This window comes from Pararge aegeria, chromosome 23, assembly GCF_905163445.1.
Source record: "Pararge aegeria chromosome 23, ilParAegt1.1, whole genome shotgun sequence".
In the NCBI taxonomy this organism is placed as follows: Eukaryota; Metazoa; Arthropoda; class Insecta; order Lepidoptera; family Nymphalidae; genus Pararge; species Pararge aegeria.
This window is the reverse complement of record NC_053202.1, coordinates 8,243,561-8,259,080: the sequence shown is the minus strand read 5'-3', so window position 1 is coordinate 8,259,080 and position 15,520 is coordinate 8,243,561. Positions and strand designations below refer to the sequence as shown.

The following is a 15,520-nucleotide window of genomic DNA, read 5'->3' as shown; positions in this document are numbered from 1 at the left end:
ATTCAAGCCCTTTAAGAACCTAAAACAAAAGACAAGACGAATGGAAGTCGTAGGATAAAATTTTAATTTGCTTTGGTACATGGGACGTTAGTAGACTTCTAGAAGATATAAAACGTCACATTTTTAATGAACGAAATTAAAATCTATAATTTAATTAAAACAAGAATCAAAAATGAATAAAAAAATTAAAAACATAAAAGGCTAAGATCTAATTTTTGCAACACTAAATATAAATAAGCAAATATATAGATGATAATTAATTAACACAGGTGTAAATTACAAAAGTCTCACAATCAAACATTTTAAATAGTAATAATTGACAGACCAAGCAGATGGGTCATCTGGTGGTAAGTGGAAACCATCGACTATAAACAGAGTAGCACTTCGCAGGGCATGCAAGGAAAACGTCCTAAAAAGTGACGCCCTGTGTCCATCAACCTAACGCGTAGGTGCCTATACTTGTCTACTAACGGCAACCAAGTTAATATGTCCTTTTCCCATTCATTCATTAGCAAATAATAGTAAATAATAAAGAACATTTCAATACATCATAATATATAAAAAAAACAATTGTTCATTATGTGCATGAATGAACACTATATAGCGAATGATGACGAGGCCCAGCGGTAGTATCTGTTACTGTTTCTGTAATTTATTAACTCAAGCAAACATTAAATTTTCAAAACTACTTTTATTTTTACTATTACTAGTTGAAAGCATTATGCGGTAATATAAGTTGAAATTCAATTTTTTTTACTTTAACCGCGCGTGAAAAATGCGTTTTTTCCACTGGGAGCTTTCGTAAATAGCAAAAACCCTAAAGTTTTAAACACTGCTCGTCCAAAAGTATTCTACACGAAACGTTTCCAAAAGTATTTCCAAAAACCTATCGATTTATTCAATTGAAGTGGCCCACAGATTACTACCAACGAACTGATATAATATAAGGTACCTGAATAGTTAAAAGAGTCATATAAATATATTTTTGATAGAGGTCTTGATATATTTATCTCCCATAGGTACGAACAAGCACTTCCTCTTTTCTATAGCATTTGTCTTCTTGCTTTTAGTCTCGCCTAATATTGTGGTTATCTATTTTTAAATAAACATTTTCTAGGCAGACATGCCAATCTCTCTTGACAGTTGAGTCGTATAATGATAAAAGAACTATCGAAAGAGTTCAAAGTCAATATTTACGTACTATCATTAGACATTTTAGCAGAACCATACAGAATTTAGGCTACAGCACCAGGTGCGGTTATGTATACCGGTGCAGATGTAGGTCGGTGCTTTGATAAGGTGTACGCTCGGTTCGTAGGCCAGTCCTTTCCGTAACCACCACCTGAAGAATAGGAGTAGCTGTTGGCGTAGTCAGAGTTGAAGTCTGTGGTGTCACTCCCCAGGTATGAGTAATGGGTCATCGGATGGTGGTGTTGCTAGAAGTAGAAAAAAAAATTTGCTAACACAACGAATATGCGTATTTAAAAAACCATAAATAAATAATAGTTTGTTAGTGCATAAGGAGGCTCAGAGTCACTCAGCGGGCGATAGAAAGAGCTATGTTCAGAGCTGTATCAGATATGGGGAGATCCGTAGAAGAACTAGAGTTACCGACATAGCTCAACGAGTCGCGAAGCTGAAGTTGCAATGGGCGGGGCACATAGCTCGGAGAACCGATGGACGTTGGGGTTCCAAGGTGTTATAGTGCAACTTGTTAGTGCATAAGAAGGCTCAGAGTCACTCAGCGGGCGATGGAAAGAGCTATGTTAGGAGTATCTCTACGTGATCAAATCAGAAATGGGGAGATCCGTAGAAGAACTAGAGTTACCGACATAGCTCAACGAGTCGCGAAGCTGAAGTTGCAATGGGCGGGGCACATAGCTCGGAGAACCGATGGACGTTGGGGTTCCAAGTTGTTATAGTGCAATCCCGCATCAGTAAGCGCAGCGTTGGTCGACCCCCAACCAGGTGGACAGACGATATCAAACGAGTCGCGGGGAGCCGTAAGCGGCCCAGAATCATTCAAGAGGCGGATAAACAAATTCATTAAAAGCCGTCCACGCATCAGTGGCTCCTCTGGTGTTGCAGATGTTTATGGGCGGAGCTGATCACATATCATCAGGTGACCGCTATTAATATAAAAAAAAAAAAGTTTGGACCGCCCTACAAAAGACCTATCCTATGTCCAGCAGTGGACTTCAATCGGTTGAAGTGATGATGATAATATTGATAATTTTTGATCGTCTAAAGAATTATTATTTAACACTGTAAGTTTGATTATTATATTCCACATTTACTTTCTGTCCCGATAACATTATTATATATAGTTTTAATATAAGTTATTTTACCATATAGTATTTTATTTTATTTTATATATGTACTGTTTTTGTAATTTTTGTAATTATTAATATGTATGTATATTCTTAGAGTTTTGCACACCGCTATAAGGATTCATATGTGAGCCAATTCCTCATAATGGTTGCCTGGAAGAAATCACTATAAGTGATAAGGCCGCCTTTGTTACACAAATTTAATTGTACCTTTGTTGTTTTTGTCTCTTTTACTTTTTTTTTCTTGTGTGCAATAAAGTATTTTTGATTCATTGATTCATAATTTATTTTACTGTTGCGTTGAAGTCAGTTTTATTGATTTTAATTATTTTACTGTGGCATACTTGAAGTTCATTATCAATGTCAGTTTTATGTACTATTTTAATGTTAGAAATGCTACTCGGTGTTCTTTATCAGTAAAAGCCTATATCGAGTGCTTATGATAAAAGTTGTAGGGATTATGTCTATTGATTTACGTATAAAGTGATAATACACCTACCTAATACGTAGTAGGTACATCAACTTTTTACTATAGATATTTTTACCGTCTTTTTTAAACAAACTGCAATAATTCATTAAAAGTCCAACACACTGGCCATGTGCGGATATTTCGCATTTGAGAACGTTATGGACTAAAATTCCGACATTCAGGCTTTCTTACAATATTTTCCTTCACTGTTGAGCAAGTGATATTTTTATTGCATAGATTAAAAACGCACAGAGCTCCGAAAAGTAACGGGTTGCATTTGCCCCTAAGAGGGATGCCGAAGCCACTAGAGTTTCTTCGCTTTACTTTTTACTGACACAGTACACGTGACTTTCTCAGGTCATTTGACCAATAATAGAAAGAAAGAAAACCGCCGTAGCGCAAATAATAATGTTAATTACATTACGCCAACATATTAGGGTGGTAATGGAAACGAGGACAGAAAAGGGTTTAAAGGGATTACGTGTCCCTACAATATAAGTAACAAAAACCTAATTCGTTTTGGGACCATCGCAATAAACGGTAAATAGCTCTATTCTTACCCCAAACTGTGTTAGTTAAAAAGTTATTTAACAATTTAATTAAAGTTTAAATTGGTTTTACAATTACGAGCCTGCTTTAGTAAAAAACCATTAACTATGAAATATTGGATAGAAGCAGGAATTACTTTTCTGAATTCTATGATATAGTATGAAAATCAAGCTCAATTTGCTTTATTAATATGTGTAATTTATAATTTGGACGAAGTCGCGAGGGTCCGCTAGTCCTATACTAACCTTACAAGCCTTCAAAGTACTGAGCAAGCTGGGCAGCAATAATGCTGCGACTAGCAACAATTTCTTGATCAGCATTACAGCGAGAAGTATTGGGATGAGCAGCATTTTGGTCTTCAGTGTTGCCAGCAGGTTTAGAAGTGGGATCATAACTGCCAGCTTCTTTCTCTTACCACGGCCTGAAATGTTACGGAAAAAATTATATGCAATACCAGTTTAATTCAATTTCAATATACTCAAATCTCTGGTTGACAGCCGATTGGCGCAGTTTGCAGCGACCCTGCTTATTGAGCCCAAGGCCGTGGGTTCGATTCCCACTACTGGAAAATGTTTGTGTGATGAGCATGAATGTTTTCAGTGCCTGGGTGTTTATATGTATATTATTCATAAAAATATGCATCAGGCATCTAAGCTCTTAATCATAAGTTACTCTTACTTTGGGGCTAGATGGCGATGTGTGTCTTGTCGTAGTATATTTATTTATTTATTTGTGTTATTCATAGAAGAAACCAAAATTAAGAATTTGGTTTTTTATCATTTACTGATTTCAGTGAAAGTTATCTTTACTGAGAAGACTACAGTATCATACGTTTTGCGTATTTTAACACGCGGTTTCCCTTTGTTCTGAATACTAGGTTCAGCAATATGAAACCAAGCTAAGGCTACGAGGTTCCCAAACCGACACCTTCATACAATAGAATTGGTTTATTTACTAGAACAAAACAAACAGACTTACATACGGAGTAACTTCAAATTTTGTACTTAATTATTAATAGCTTCTATCTATGATGTGTCGTGCCAATAAAAAGGTTCTGACTTAGCTTAATGTTCCGGATACTAATGTACCCACAACGCTGGTATTCTGTCAGTACCTATAGAGTTGAGGACACAATTCTCCTCATTATGGAGAAGGGTTTAGGTCGTAGTCCACCACGCTTGAATAGTGGCGTGTTGATAGACTAGCAAAATAGTATATTGACTATCTTAGTCAAAAATAATTTTATTTTAAGAACCTAGTTTTCTATAAAAGATTTAGGCACAATGCAATACAACTTATTTATTATAGTTTTGGACACAATCAGACCCAAAAATCAACACAGAAAAATTCTAAAGATCGTTAAAAAACTTAAACTATAAAATGATGTTGGAAAAGAGCAATCTGCTGAGTTTCTTGCCGGCTCTTCTCAGTGGAATCTGCCTTCCGAACCGGTGGTAGAGTCACTACAAACAGACTGACTTGACGTTTCAAAAGTGCTTATAAATTAGGCCTACTTGAAATAAATGAATTTTGAATCAACTGTCTAGAGCAACGTGCATTGACATTAAAGAAACCCACATAAACGAAAAATAAGGTTATTTCGGTAACTTAAAGTAAACTTAGTATCGCACAGTCGATTGGTAGAATACTTACAAAGTAACATACAAAGGTTTCACCTGACCCCAATAAAACTAATAATTAATTGGTAATCCAAAGTTACTCAGTTACAAAGATTAGTTCCGAATTCGCTGCGCTCTTATTCCCACGTTACGACCCAATTACTTTCGACACAGTATTTAACAATTTCACTCATTATATTTAACTGTGTTTGCTTAATCGAAATTCTCTTCCACTCCTTAACAACTCGACCGACCATCATGAAATTACGAATTCACGTTGTCAGGGGTACAGAAAAGGACACACACACAAGGAAAGGCGGCTACACATGCCTGTAAAACGGAGCAAAAGCGTGCATACAATTATTTTTTAAACATTGGCAAAAATTGCACCAGATTCCAAATTAGAAATAATATAAAATGGTTGAATTTTAATTGTAACTTAATTTATTCCAATTTAAATTTTTTATCTTTGATTTTAATTAATTATTGTTTTTTGTATTTATTTATTTCATAAATCATTTGTATTCATGGTTTTTTTTTTAACGGCATTTGAAAGTAACTGGCACAGTGTGTACGCATTTGCAAACTAAACTTGCATGCATTTTACGTCTTTGCATGCCTGTTACGCATTAAAAAATCAAATGTTGTGTCATCTACTCACTTATCAGATGCTAGCATGCCAGTTAGCGTCTTTTTTTTTTATACCACTAAAAGTTAGGTCTGGTCACTAAAAGTTACGACTGCAATTTATGAATTTTCTCTGGTCTGGTCTAGTGGGAGGCTTTGGCCGTGACTAGTGACCACCCTACCGACAAGGACGTGCCGCTAAGTAATTTTGCACCTGCCCCCCAATTTTTCACAACAGACACAGACGATCTGACCAAGAAAAATCACACTTGCCCTCCCTTGAAGTGTTATAAAAAAAAAGGTTGTCCTAGGATCTGCTTTAAGGCATTATCATCATCATCCGCAGTCTATTAATGTCACACTGCAGGGCCTCGATTCTCACCACGCTGCTTCAATGCGGGTTGGTGGGCTTTACTCAACTTTGAAAAATTATACTTACCATTATTATCCGAATTAGTTATAATTAACTTAAAACACTGAGCGTTTACGATGTTAGAGATTTAGCATAATGCTTTAAACTCAAAGTGGTGCTTTTGACAAAAGTTTATTCAACTATACAACGCAAAAGCAATTGAATATTCTATGAATAACAGACTGAGCTTTCACAGGCACTCGCAACTGAGAGGATTTTCTTGTCTGTGAATGAAGACAAGCACTCCTTGTACGCTTTTAACGTGTTTACGAAATGTCTAACACTCTGAGGTATTAGGCGTTACGCTTTTGATTTAATACTATATTATATTTCACTAGCTTATTCCTTTGGGATTATTTCCTTCGGGAAGCGGTGATAAGCCCACTAGGTAGTTCTTTTGGGGAGCCAAGTTTGAATGACAGCTTCTTCAATTTGATCTGAGACCGATCTGACCGAAGAGATTCTAAATACAATATTTTTTTTTAGCACCTTACATTTGTCGGAGAGTAAAATACTTCATAACTATTACGACTTTATGCCACTGTTTTTTTTATTAAGGACCTGTATGAATCAAAAGTAACTGATAATCAAAAACAGATACCTACAATTTATTAATGAGAACTGGATATATATGAGAACTGTATAATAGGTTGGGGAAAAAGTCTTAAAGTATGTATGACCTTATAATCAAATCTCTTTGGCTATACTATTTGTATCTGGCTGGTTTTGGTATCATTAAGTTTTATTTTTAAAGAAGATAATTCCAAATTCAGATTACGAAAATGTGCGATTTTTATTTATTTTTCGTACTGTGATTACGTAGATGATTTAATCAAATGAAGAAATTCGATACATTTTAAAATTTTACTACATAAAAAGTAAAAATGCAACGCAAGACGCGAAAAAAAATTGCGATGTTTATGGACCTAGTGCAGAATCTGTGAGAGTAGCACAAATTTGGTTTAAGCGTTTTCAATCCGGAAATTTAGATGTCAATGACCTCACCTCGCTCTGGTCATCCTATTACGGATAAAATGGATGCCATTTTTAAAAAGTAGAGCAAGATCGGCATATCAGTAGTTACAACGTAGCCGAAGAACTGGGTGCTGGGAATTGACCACAAAACAGTTTTGGGGCATTTGCTAAACACTGGGTGCACAAAAAAGCTGGATATTTGGGTACCTCACGAGCTTACTGAAAGAAACCTAATGAAGCGTGTACTCATTTGTGACTCTTTATTACGACGTAATGAAATCGAACCATTTTTGAAGATGCTGATAACTGCAGAAGTGGATCATGTACGAGAAGAACATGTGAAAGAGGTCGTGGTCAAAGGCCGGTCAAGCTTCACAGACTGGCGAAACCCGGGTTAACTCGCAACAAGATGATGCTGTGTGTGTGGTGGGATTGGAAGGGCATTTTTCAATATGAGCTGTTACCACCAAGCAGGACCATCGATTTTTAACTCTACTGCGAACAACTGATGAGATTAAAACAACAAGTTGAGAGAAAGCGGCCGGAATTAATAAACAGAAGGAGTGTGGTTTTTCATCATGATAACGCTAGACCTCACACATCTTTAGCCACTTAGCAAAAATTAATAGAGTTTGGCTGGGAGGTGTTCATGCATCTGCCGTATAGTCCTGACCTTGCACCTTCAGATTTCCACCTGTTTCGGTCTCTTCAGAAATCTTTATGCAGTGTCAGGTTTACAACACGAGAGGACTGCCAAAACTACTTGTCGCGGTTTTTTTTTACATACTGTAGTAAAATGTACATAAACTATATTAAAAATGTTTTGAATTTTCTTAAAAAATGCAAAGAACCTTTTTCCCCAACCTAATATATATGAGGTATATGGAACCCATTTACATATTCATGAAGTGTTGATAAATTAATGGAAGTGATGCCTCCTGCTCCGGAGATATTTCCCGAAACTCAAGTATACTATAAACTGTGGTTTCAAACCATTATACTTCTGAAATGTTATCTCGACAGAATGGATTTCCTTACGGTCAGGTTATATATGTTATAATATAAAGTGAATTACTCTGATGTTCTATTATTCTAAATGTGTGGTGGGAGGCTTTGGCCGTGGCTAGTTACAACATTACGCGATACTAAGCGATTTAGTGTTCCGGTGCTATGTCGCGTTGAAACCGACTAGGGGTATGACTATTATACTCCCAAACAAGTTAGCCCGCTACCATCTTAGACTGCATCATCACTTACCACAGGTTAGATTGCAGTCAAGGTCTAACTTGTAGTGAAAGATCGTAAGATGCAAGAAAATAACATGTCGTCAATTCAAAGCTGTCCGTCTACAAACTGACGGACTTGACTTTTCAAAAGTGCTTATAGAATAAACCTGCTTAAAATTAATGAATTCGTAATTTAAATTTTAAAAAGAAATTTCCCAATTATTATATTTCCCATTAGGAATTGAAAATTTCGAATGGCAACATTTTACACATACTCGTAAGATGCAAGCAAAAACCGTGTTGACGACAAGGTTTTTCTTGCTTGCTTGAAATTAATGAATTCTTCATTTAAATTTGAAAGATAATTCTCAAATAAATAAATATTAAAAAACTTTTTGATGTAATGAAAGTATTTTAGGAATACTCTTAAGATTCAAGAAAATGAGGTAAATCCGTTGATCTATTGCTGTGCAAAAGAAGGATAAACCAACAAACCCACAAACACATTCTTGGGATTCGAGTAAAGCAAGTTAAGCGTGGTTTTAACTAGCTTCTGAACCGCAACAATTTACTCGCAGCTAATTCTCTTTGTTGTTTTATCCATTCTGTTAAAAGCCAACGTGTTTACTATACAGCTTATCTAGACAAAACCCTTTGGGACTGACTTGTAGTACCTACTAGTTTATTTACTCCGACCAAATAGCGCTACGTCGTTCAAACTACTCTCTTAGGGTTAGGGTACATCTACATCGAATTTGATACTTATTTTTATATCAGTAATCCCTATCCCTATCACTATCCCTACTAATATTATAAATTACGCTTTCACGCAAAGACTACTTAACCGATCCTTATGAAACTTTGTACACATATTCTTGGAAGTGTTAGAAGTAATATAGGTGACTATGAATTGATTTAATTTTTTTATTTTTAATCAAAATCAGTATTTATTGATGGAAAAAAAAACAAAGAATTAGTATTTATTAAACAAAGTTACTTAACAACTAGACTTGCTAGGAGATAACTGGTAGAAGTCGTCACGTAAGGAAAATGCGTTATCAGGTACATTTGCGTTATTAGGTATATATTGTATAAACCACAGCATTTTGGTAAAAGCCAATTGGCCCGTTGTTTTATGTATGTACAAGCAAAATAATGTTTTTTTTATGCTAGTATAAGTTTTTTTTTAACCTGATTAGGAGCAATGAACTGCAAACGCAGTATGCTGCAGTACACTATTAAAAATTTGCATACGTTCACAAATTTAGCATAATAACATAATCCCGATGGTGCGTTATGAATATGCATGAAATTAGCAGACGCGCGGCGTATAGGACGTATCAAATTTGAATGCGCCCTTACATAAAAGGACCGTAGAAACACGTACAAAAATTTACCTAAGCATTGAAAGAGTTTTCTTACGCATTAAACGGCTGTGGATATTTGAACACAGCTCAAGTTCTTAATCTTGGGCTTACGAGTTACTTAAGCACGTATACAAATATTTTGCGAGTGTAGAAGCTTAAGAATAAATATAAAATGTAAGGACCTTTCTACCATATAACTTTCGCTCTCAGCACCGACTCAAAGATGTTTGTTTTTTTATTTGTACGAAAAATTTAATGAACGAATACACTTGTTTTGCACACCGAACAAAAGTACAGAAAAATAAGATACTCAATACAAAACAAAGCGTATACAATCGGGGTTCGAGTCCCGGCACACACCACTGACTTTTCGGAGCTATGAGCGTTTTTTAATTTAAGCAATTTAATTATCACTTTCTGTAATCGTCGAAGGAACACATAGGGAGGTACCCTGCATGCCTGAGAGTTCTTCATAGAGTTCTCAACGATGTGTGAAGTCTACAAATCCGCACTTGGCCAGCGTGGTAGACTACGGCCGGTCCGGTAATAGGTTAAAGATGAATCAGAAATGATGAAATCCGTTACAGGAAAACGAGCATTATTGACATAGCTAAAGTGGCAATGGACGGACGAAGTTCACATAAACTATGGACAATGGAATCTCGACATGAAAGCGTTGGTAGATCCCGAATTATTTAGACAAACGAATTAAAAGAGTCACAGGAAACAGCTGGACTGTGGGATTTCGATACCCCAAAAAATATCTGTTATCAGAAGTGGACGTTCATTGATTGATTTAATGATATTATAATGAAAACGAACAAAATAACTTTTCCAAGGAAAATTTACATCAGTTAGTTGAATTGACGGTCCTAGCAGATGTCCCACCTGATTTTATTTATTTTTTTATTCCACTACAAGTTAGCCCTTGACTGCAATCTCACCTGTTGGTAAGTGATGACGCAGTCTAAGATAGTAGCGGGCTAACCTGTTAGGGAGTATGATAGTTATACCCCTAATGGTTTTCAACGCGACATAGCACCGGAACACTAAATCGCTTAACGTGTTTGTCGGTTGGGTGGTAACTAGCCATAGCCAAAACCTCCTACCGGCCACCAGACAAAATAAATGATAGGTCATCAGCGCCCATAAAACACAAAACACTTCGCAGGGCGCACAAGGAACAAGTCCTGCAACGTGTCCGTGAACCTAATGCGAAAGTGTTAGACCTCATGTGCCTATAACTACACAGATAACCACGCACTTTACACCGGAACAGAGGATTGTAACAATGCTGCTTGGCGGTACAAATAAACATCGCGATAACTTTCTCAGAAGAGCTCTGTCACAAAAAGCATTATTATTACAAATACGTTCTTCTCCAACCTTGAAAAATATACGTGCCGTCCCCGCAAACTCATTAGAGCAAGAAGAGGTATTTACAAAATGATTACCGGTGCAGTTTGCAAAGCTGTGAGTTTGATTCCTACAACTGGAGAGTGTTTGTGTTATGAACATGAATGTTTTTCAGTGGCTGGGTATTTATATGTACGAGTATATCATAAGTATTCACGCATATTATTTATAAAAATATTAAACAATCATCTTAGTAGACAGAAGAACGCTTACTTTGGGGCTATACGGGGCGATGCGTGTTATCATAGTATATTTTGTTTACTGCAGATTTTACATATAATACCAGTGTTATAATAAAAAATACTGATAACTATCTATTCTGAGTTAGTGAACTAAATTTAATCAATTCACTCCTTCGTAATAAATGGTAAAGGGAGAGAGGAAACAATCAATCAATTTAACCGATTGACGATGCGTACTAATGGATTTTAGTCATGGAAGGATAATTTTATATAAGTAAGTACCTATATCACTTTGAATTTAATAAACCTATTCTTTACCGTAGATTCTAGTGCGGCGCGGAATACCTAGGATATCTATTATTGTCCTAGCAGTAGTAAAGCTTATTGTGACAAAGCTTGTCCGGAAAAGTACTTCCGTCGTGTGTCCTCCGTCGTGTGTCCTGCCTAAATGGCGTGGTTTCCGGGGTTATTACAGGCAAATGAGGCTTGATCCAATTGAAAGGTTTATCTCAGCAGCGAACTGTGTGGTTAAAGGAAAAAGACAACGGTCTAAATATATATATATATATATAAGACAGAACCGGGTAATAAAGCCTTGAAAGGTATAATTGTTAAAACTTTTAATAGAATAACGATGTACAAACGAACTTAGGTCTTTGAATGAGATACCCTTCAATTACTTTGTGTCTGCTCTATTTAAAGTTTTCTCTACAGCCGGATTATTTCTACTCTGTCTGCTCACTAAATTATTTATAAATTTAAATTAATTTTCCCTGCCAATTTTCCTTTGCTTCTATGATTGGGTTCTAGTGTAACTTCTAGGTGTGTTATTGGGCGAAAATTAGGTTTTGTCTTCAATATGCTGTTCACTTAAAATAAAATGTCAATTCTTAATTTGTCAGCTCTTAAGTTCATTTATTTTGCGTTCATATTTTTTCTTATTATTGCGGTGGTGGTATATAAGTTAACTTAAAATTAAAGCTACGATTGGTTTTTATTAATTTGTGAGTCCAAAAGCAATATTTTTTAAACAACAGTGAAAGTGTTTTAAAAATCACTATAATTTTTCATCTATTCAATGAGTCTCTCCATAGGTCAACTTTAAAAAGAATTCTAGTAATATTTATTTCGTATGCCAAATGTTTCATCGGTTTAAGCTATGCTTTGTCTGTCAGTCACTAAGTTACCGTCGGTACTATTTAACATATTCTTACTTTATACCTTCACTAATAATACGTGAAGTCTTTATGACTTCAGAATGAAGAATATGTTTGGAACCTACGACAGTCCCTAATTTATCCTAGAACCATTGTCAGCTCTTTGTCTGCCGATAATTTTAAAGTGTATTAAAATTAGTTAAACTTATTGATCATGGTTTTGTTGGTTGTTAGAACTAATAAATTATTCAGAATGGTAATTAGGTAACAGCCGAAGAACAAAGTATGAAAGAAAGAAATTCAATATGACCAAATTTTTTTTTTCCACGATAGATCAATCTAAGACTGCAACATGCAGATAAGTTTGTAGTCATGTGCTTACTTGACAACATATAAAAAATTAAACAAACTCACCATCATCTACAGCCTGATCTTCGATTGTTCTCGAACCTTCTGGCAAATTGACCCTCAGACCTTTCATTTTAAAGAACTCCGTCACCAAACTCATGAAATACTTCGCGATTTCAGTCCATTCGGATAGAAAGCCTCTGGGTTCGTTGGTCAGTAACTCCGCGTCTTCAGTAACAGTAAGATTCTTTATAGTTTCTTCATCCAAAGGCACGAAGCTGATCATGTTGCTTGCTTGTATTGTTTCATTATTATTCATATCGCCAAATAATGTTTTCTTAGCGATTCTCAGTGCTCTATACTTTACGCAAGAGAACGCCTCTCCTTTTAAATAACAGTTGTCTTTGACGTATCTGAGATACCGATCTTCGGAAGCATTCGCCCTGATAATGGTTAATGTTGTGATGATAATTTGGATAGCGATCAATTTGAGAATCATTTTGTATGGTCTGAAAAAATAAAGAGAAAAATGTAACTGATAAAGAATTTTCTTAGCATTAGCACCGCGATTTTCTTAGCATCGAATATTGACAGTCTATTTTATGTGTCCGATCTTATAATAACATAAAACATATCAATTGTAGTAATTTTCATAATAATTTAAGTTCAGTACACAAGTGACAAAAAATTAAAGCTAAGCTAAAGCTTTGTTGCTTCCTAATTTCTAGAAGAAATTTGGAAGCAACAAATCTCAAATTAAGTACTCGATTTTTTTATACCGTCGCTGCACCGAGCCGCTGTCTCGCAATACAGGATGCTTCTTATTACCCAAACTATATCTAACCGTGTAATGTAAGGAGTAGAGGATGCAATTAGTAATAATAAAAATAAAAAATTATAATATCTAAACATAATTTTCATTATATAAACCCACTACCGGCCCACTACAGCGCACGGGTCTCCTCCCACAGTGAGAAGGAGTTAAGGCCGTAGTCCACCGAGCCGGCCGAGTGCGGGTTGGTGGACACACCGTTGAGAACATTATGGAGAGCTCTAAGGCATGCCGGTTTCCTCACGATGTTTTCCTTCACATTTGATGCAAGTAATATTTTAATTACCTAAAACGCACATAACTTATAAGAGTTAGAGGTGCGAGCTGGGATTCGAACTCGGCCCCCCGAAAGTGAAGTCGAGCTCCTACCCACTTTGCTAACACCGCTTAATATGTAATAATTAGCAATTATTATTATAAAATACAATAATTGATGTGTTCTTATCTTGTTACATAGACTAAGACAAGTAAAATAATCCACTTTAATAAACCCAGAGGATATTTTTATATTTGCCATTTTGTATATAGTTTAAGTAATGTCTAGCAACTTTCAATTAATAATATATACCTATATTAACTAGCTGAATTCCGTTACGCTTCATTGTCCATGACTCTGATATTGGAAACGATCTAAAAACACTCTTATAGAGGAACACAACGTGTAAAAAATTCAAGTCAATCCATCACTTCACACTTTTTGTTTTGCGAACACTAACATACGGACGCAATATTTTTATTTATTTATATAAATATACGCTGGCAATTGTCTGTGCCTCTGAAAAATAACTACGAATTCAGTATTTTTGTTACTTTGCTAACGTGAAAGTCTATTGTTTTAAAGAATAATTGTTTGAAATTGAAACTAAAGTTTTTATTTAAAAGTAGTAATCTCGTAGTAGTGGCTTAGAGCTTTTGTGACAGAGCTAGTCCGGGGAAGTATTATTACAGGCACATGAGGCTATGTCCGCCATCAATAAACTAAAGGTACTCATTTGAGAGTGTCAACTGAGTTTCAAAAGAAAGCAGGTTTTATCACGATCTTCTCGTTTACCGTTTACGTAAGGGATACCTCATTACCTATAACGTTCATGTCTCTGTCGGTCTAGAAGTGCTGAGTCCACAACCCTAGGTTCATCACCGCAGCTAGCTACATTTATCATTTGCTGATATGGCAGTCGTTAGAATGAAATGAACATCGCGAGAAAAACAGCTTGCCTGAACGTTGGCCATAATGTTCTCAATGGTATGCGAAGTCCAGCAAGTAGCCAGCGTGGTAGACTACGGCCTTAACCCTGAGCTTTCAAATTTTATTAGGAATAAGCTTATTTAAAACAATGCTTTTCGTAACTTGATGAAGTTGCCAAGGTACTGCAGCGCGTCGGACATGTTCGCTAGGGCCAGAGTAACGGATTTCTTTGCGATCATGAGATCGCGTATCGCAACATTTTGGAGTCGTTTGCGAGCCTCCGATAATGAAATCCTAAGCACGTTGGCAGAGGGTCTGGACTGCTCGATTTTCAAGCACTGGTCTTCGGTGCACCAAGAGGCGAATAGAAAATAAACTGTAGTGATTTTGTAAAGGTTAGGTATAAGATAACCCATAAACTATGACGAATTATGTAATAATAATATGGACGGACGTGAGTTTGCAATATTTTAATATATTGCAATATAAGTATTGTTTAGTTTGCAATATTTTAATATATTGCAATACTTATATTGCAATATATTAAAATATTGCAAACTCACGTCCGTCATATTATATTAGTAAGTATTATAGTAGTAATTTATTATTATTTTGTAATTTAATTTATCTTTTTATATTCTAATAACTGCGTTTTTATACCTTTCAATAAAGATAATTATTAAAAAAAGTATTATTTATAAAACATAATATGATAGGAACATTTTAATGTTCCCGAAACATTCATAAGCTGCCACAAGAATAACAAAAGTCATTTTACTATTCTTTATTTTTCTGTCTCTTCAACCAATTATTTTTTCCACACAG

The 15,520-nt window shown here is 35.6% G+C and overlaps 1 protein-coding gene across 1 annotated transcript; it reads right to left on the bottom strand.

Moving 5' to 3' along the window:
• Window positions 1-1,006: 1,006 nt before the first annotated feature.
• Window positions 1,007-13,176, bottom strand: LOC120634368. The gene is made up of 3 exons (XM_039904884.1): window positions 12,744-13,176; window positions 3,594-3,769; window positions 1,007-1,436 (listed from the first exon to the last, which is right to left on the bottom strand). Exons 1-3 carry the CDS (start codon window positions 13,174-13,176, stop codon window positions 1,236-1,238), a joined length of 810 nt encoding a protein of 269 aa, XP_039760818.1. The 3' UTR covers window positions 1,007-1,235.
• Window positions 13,177-15,520: the final 2,344 nt, after the last annotated feature.

Coding starts and splice junctions, on each gene's coding strand:
- LOC120634368 (XM_039904884.1), bottom strand. CDS start 13,176: ATGATTCTCAAATTGATCGCTATCCAAATTATCATCACAACATTAACC. Junction 3,770..12,743: donor AGATCAGGCTGTAGATGATG/GTGAGTTTGTTT, acceptor GTAACATTTCAG/GCCGTGGTAAGAGAAAGAAG. Junction 1,437..3,593: donor GTACTTTGAAGGCTTGTAAG/GTTAGTATAGGA, acceptor TTCTACTTCTAG/CAACACCACCATCCGATGAC.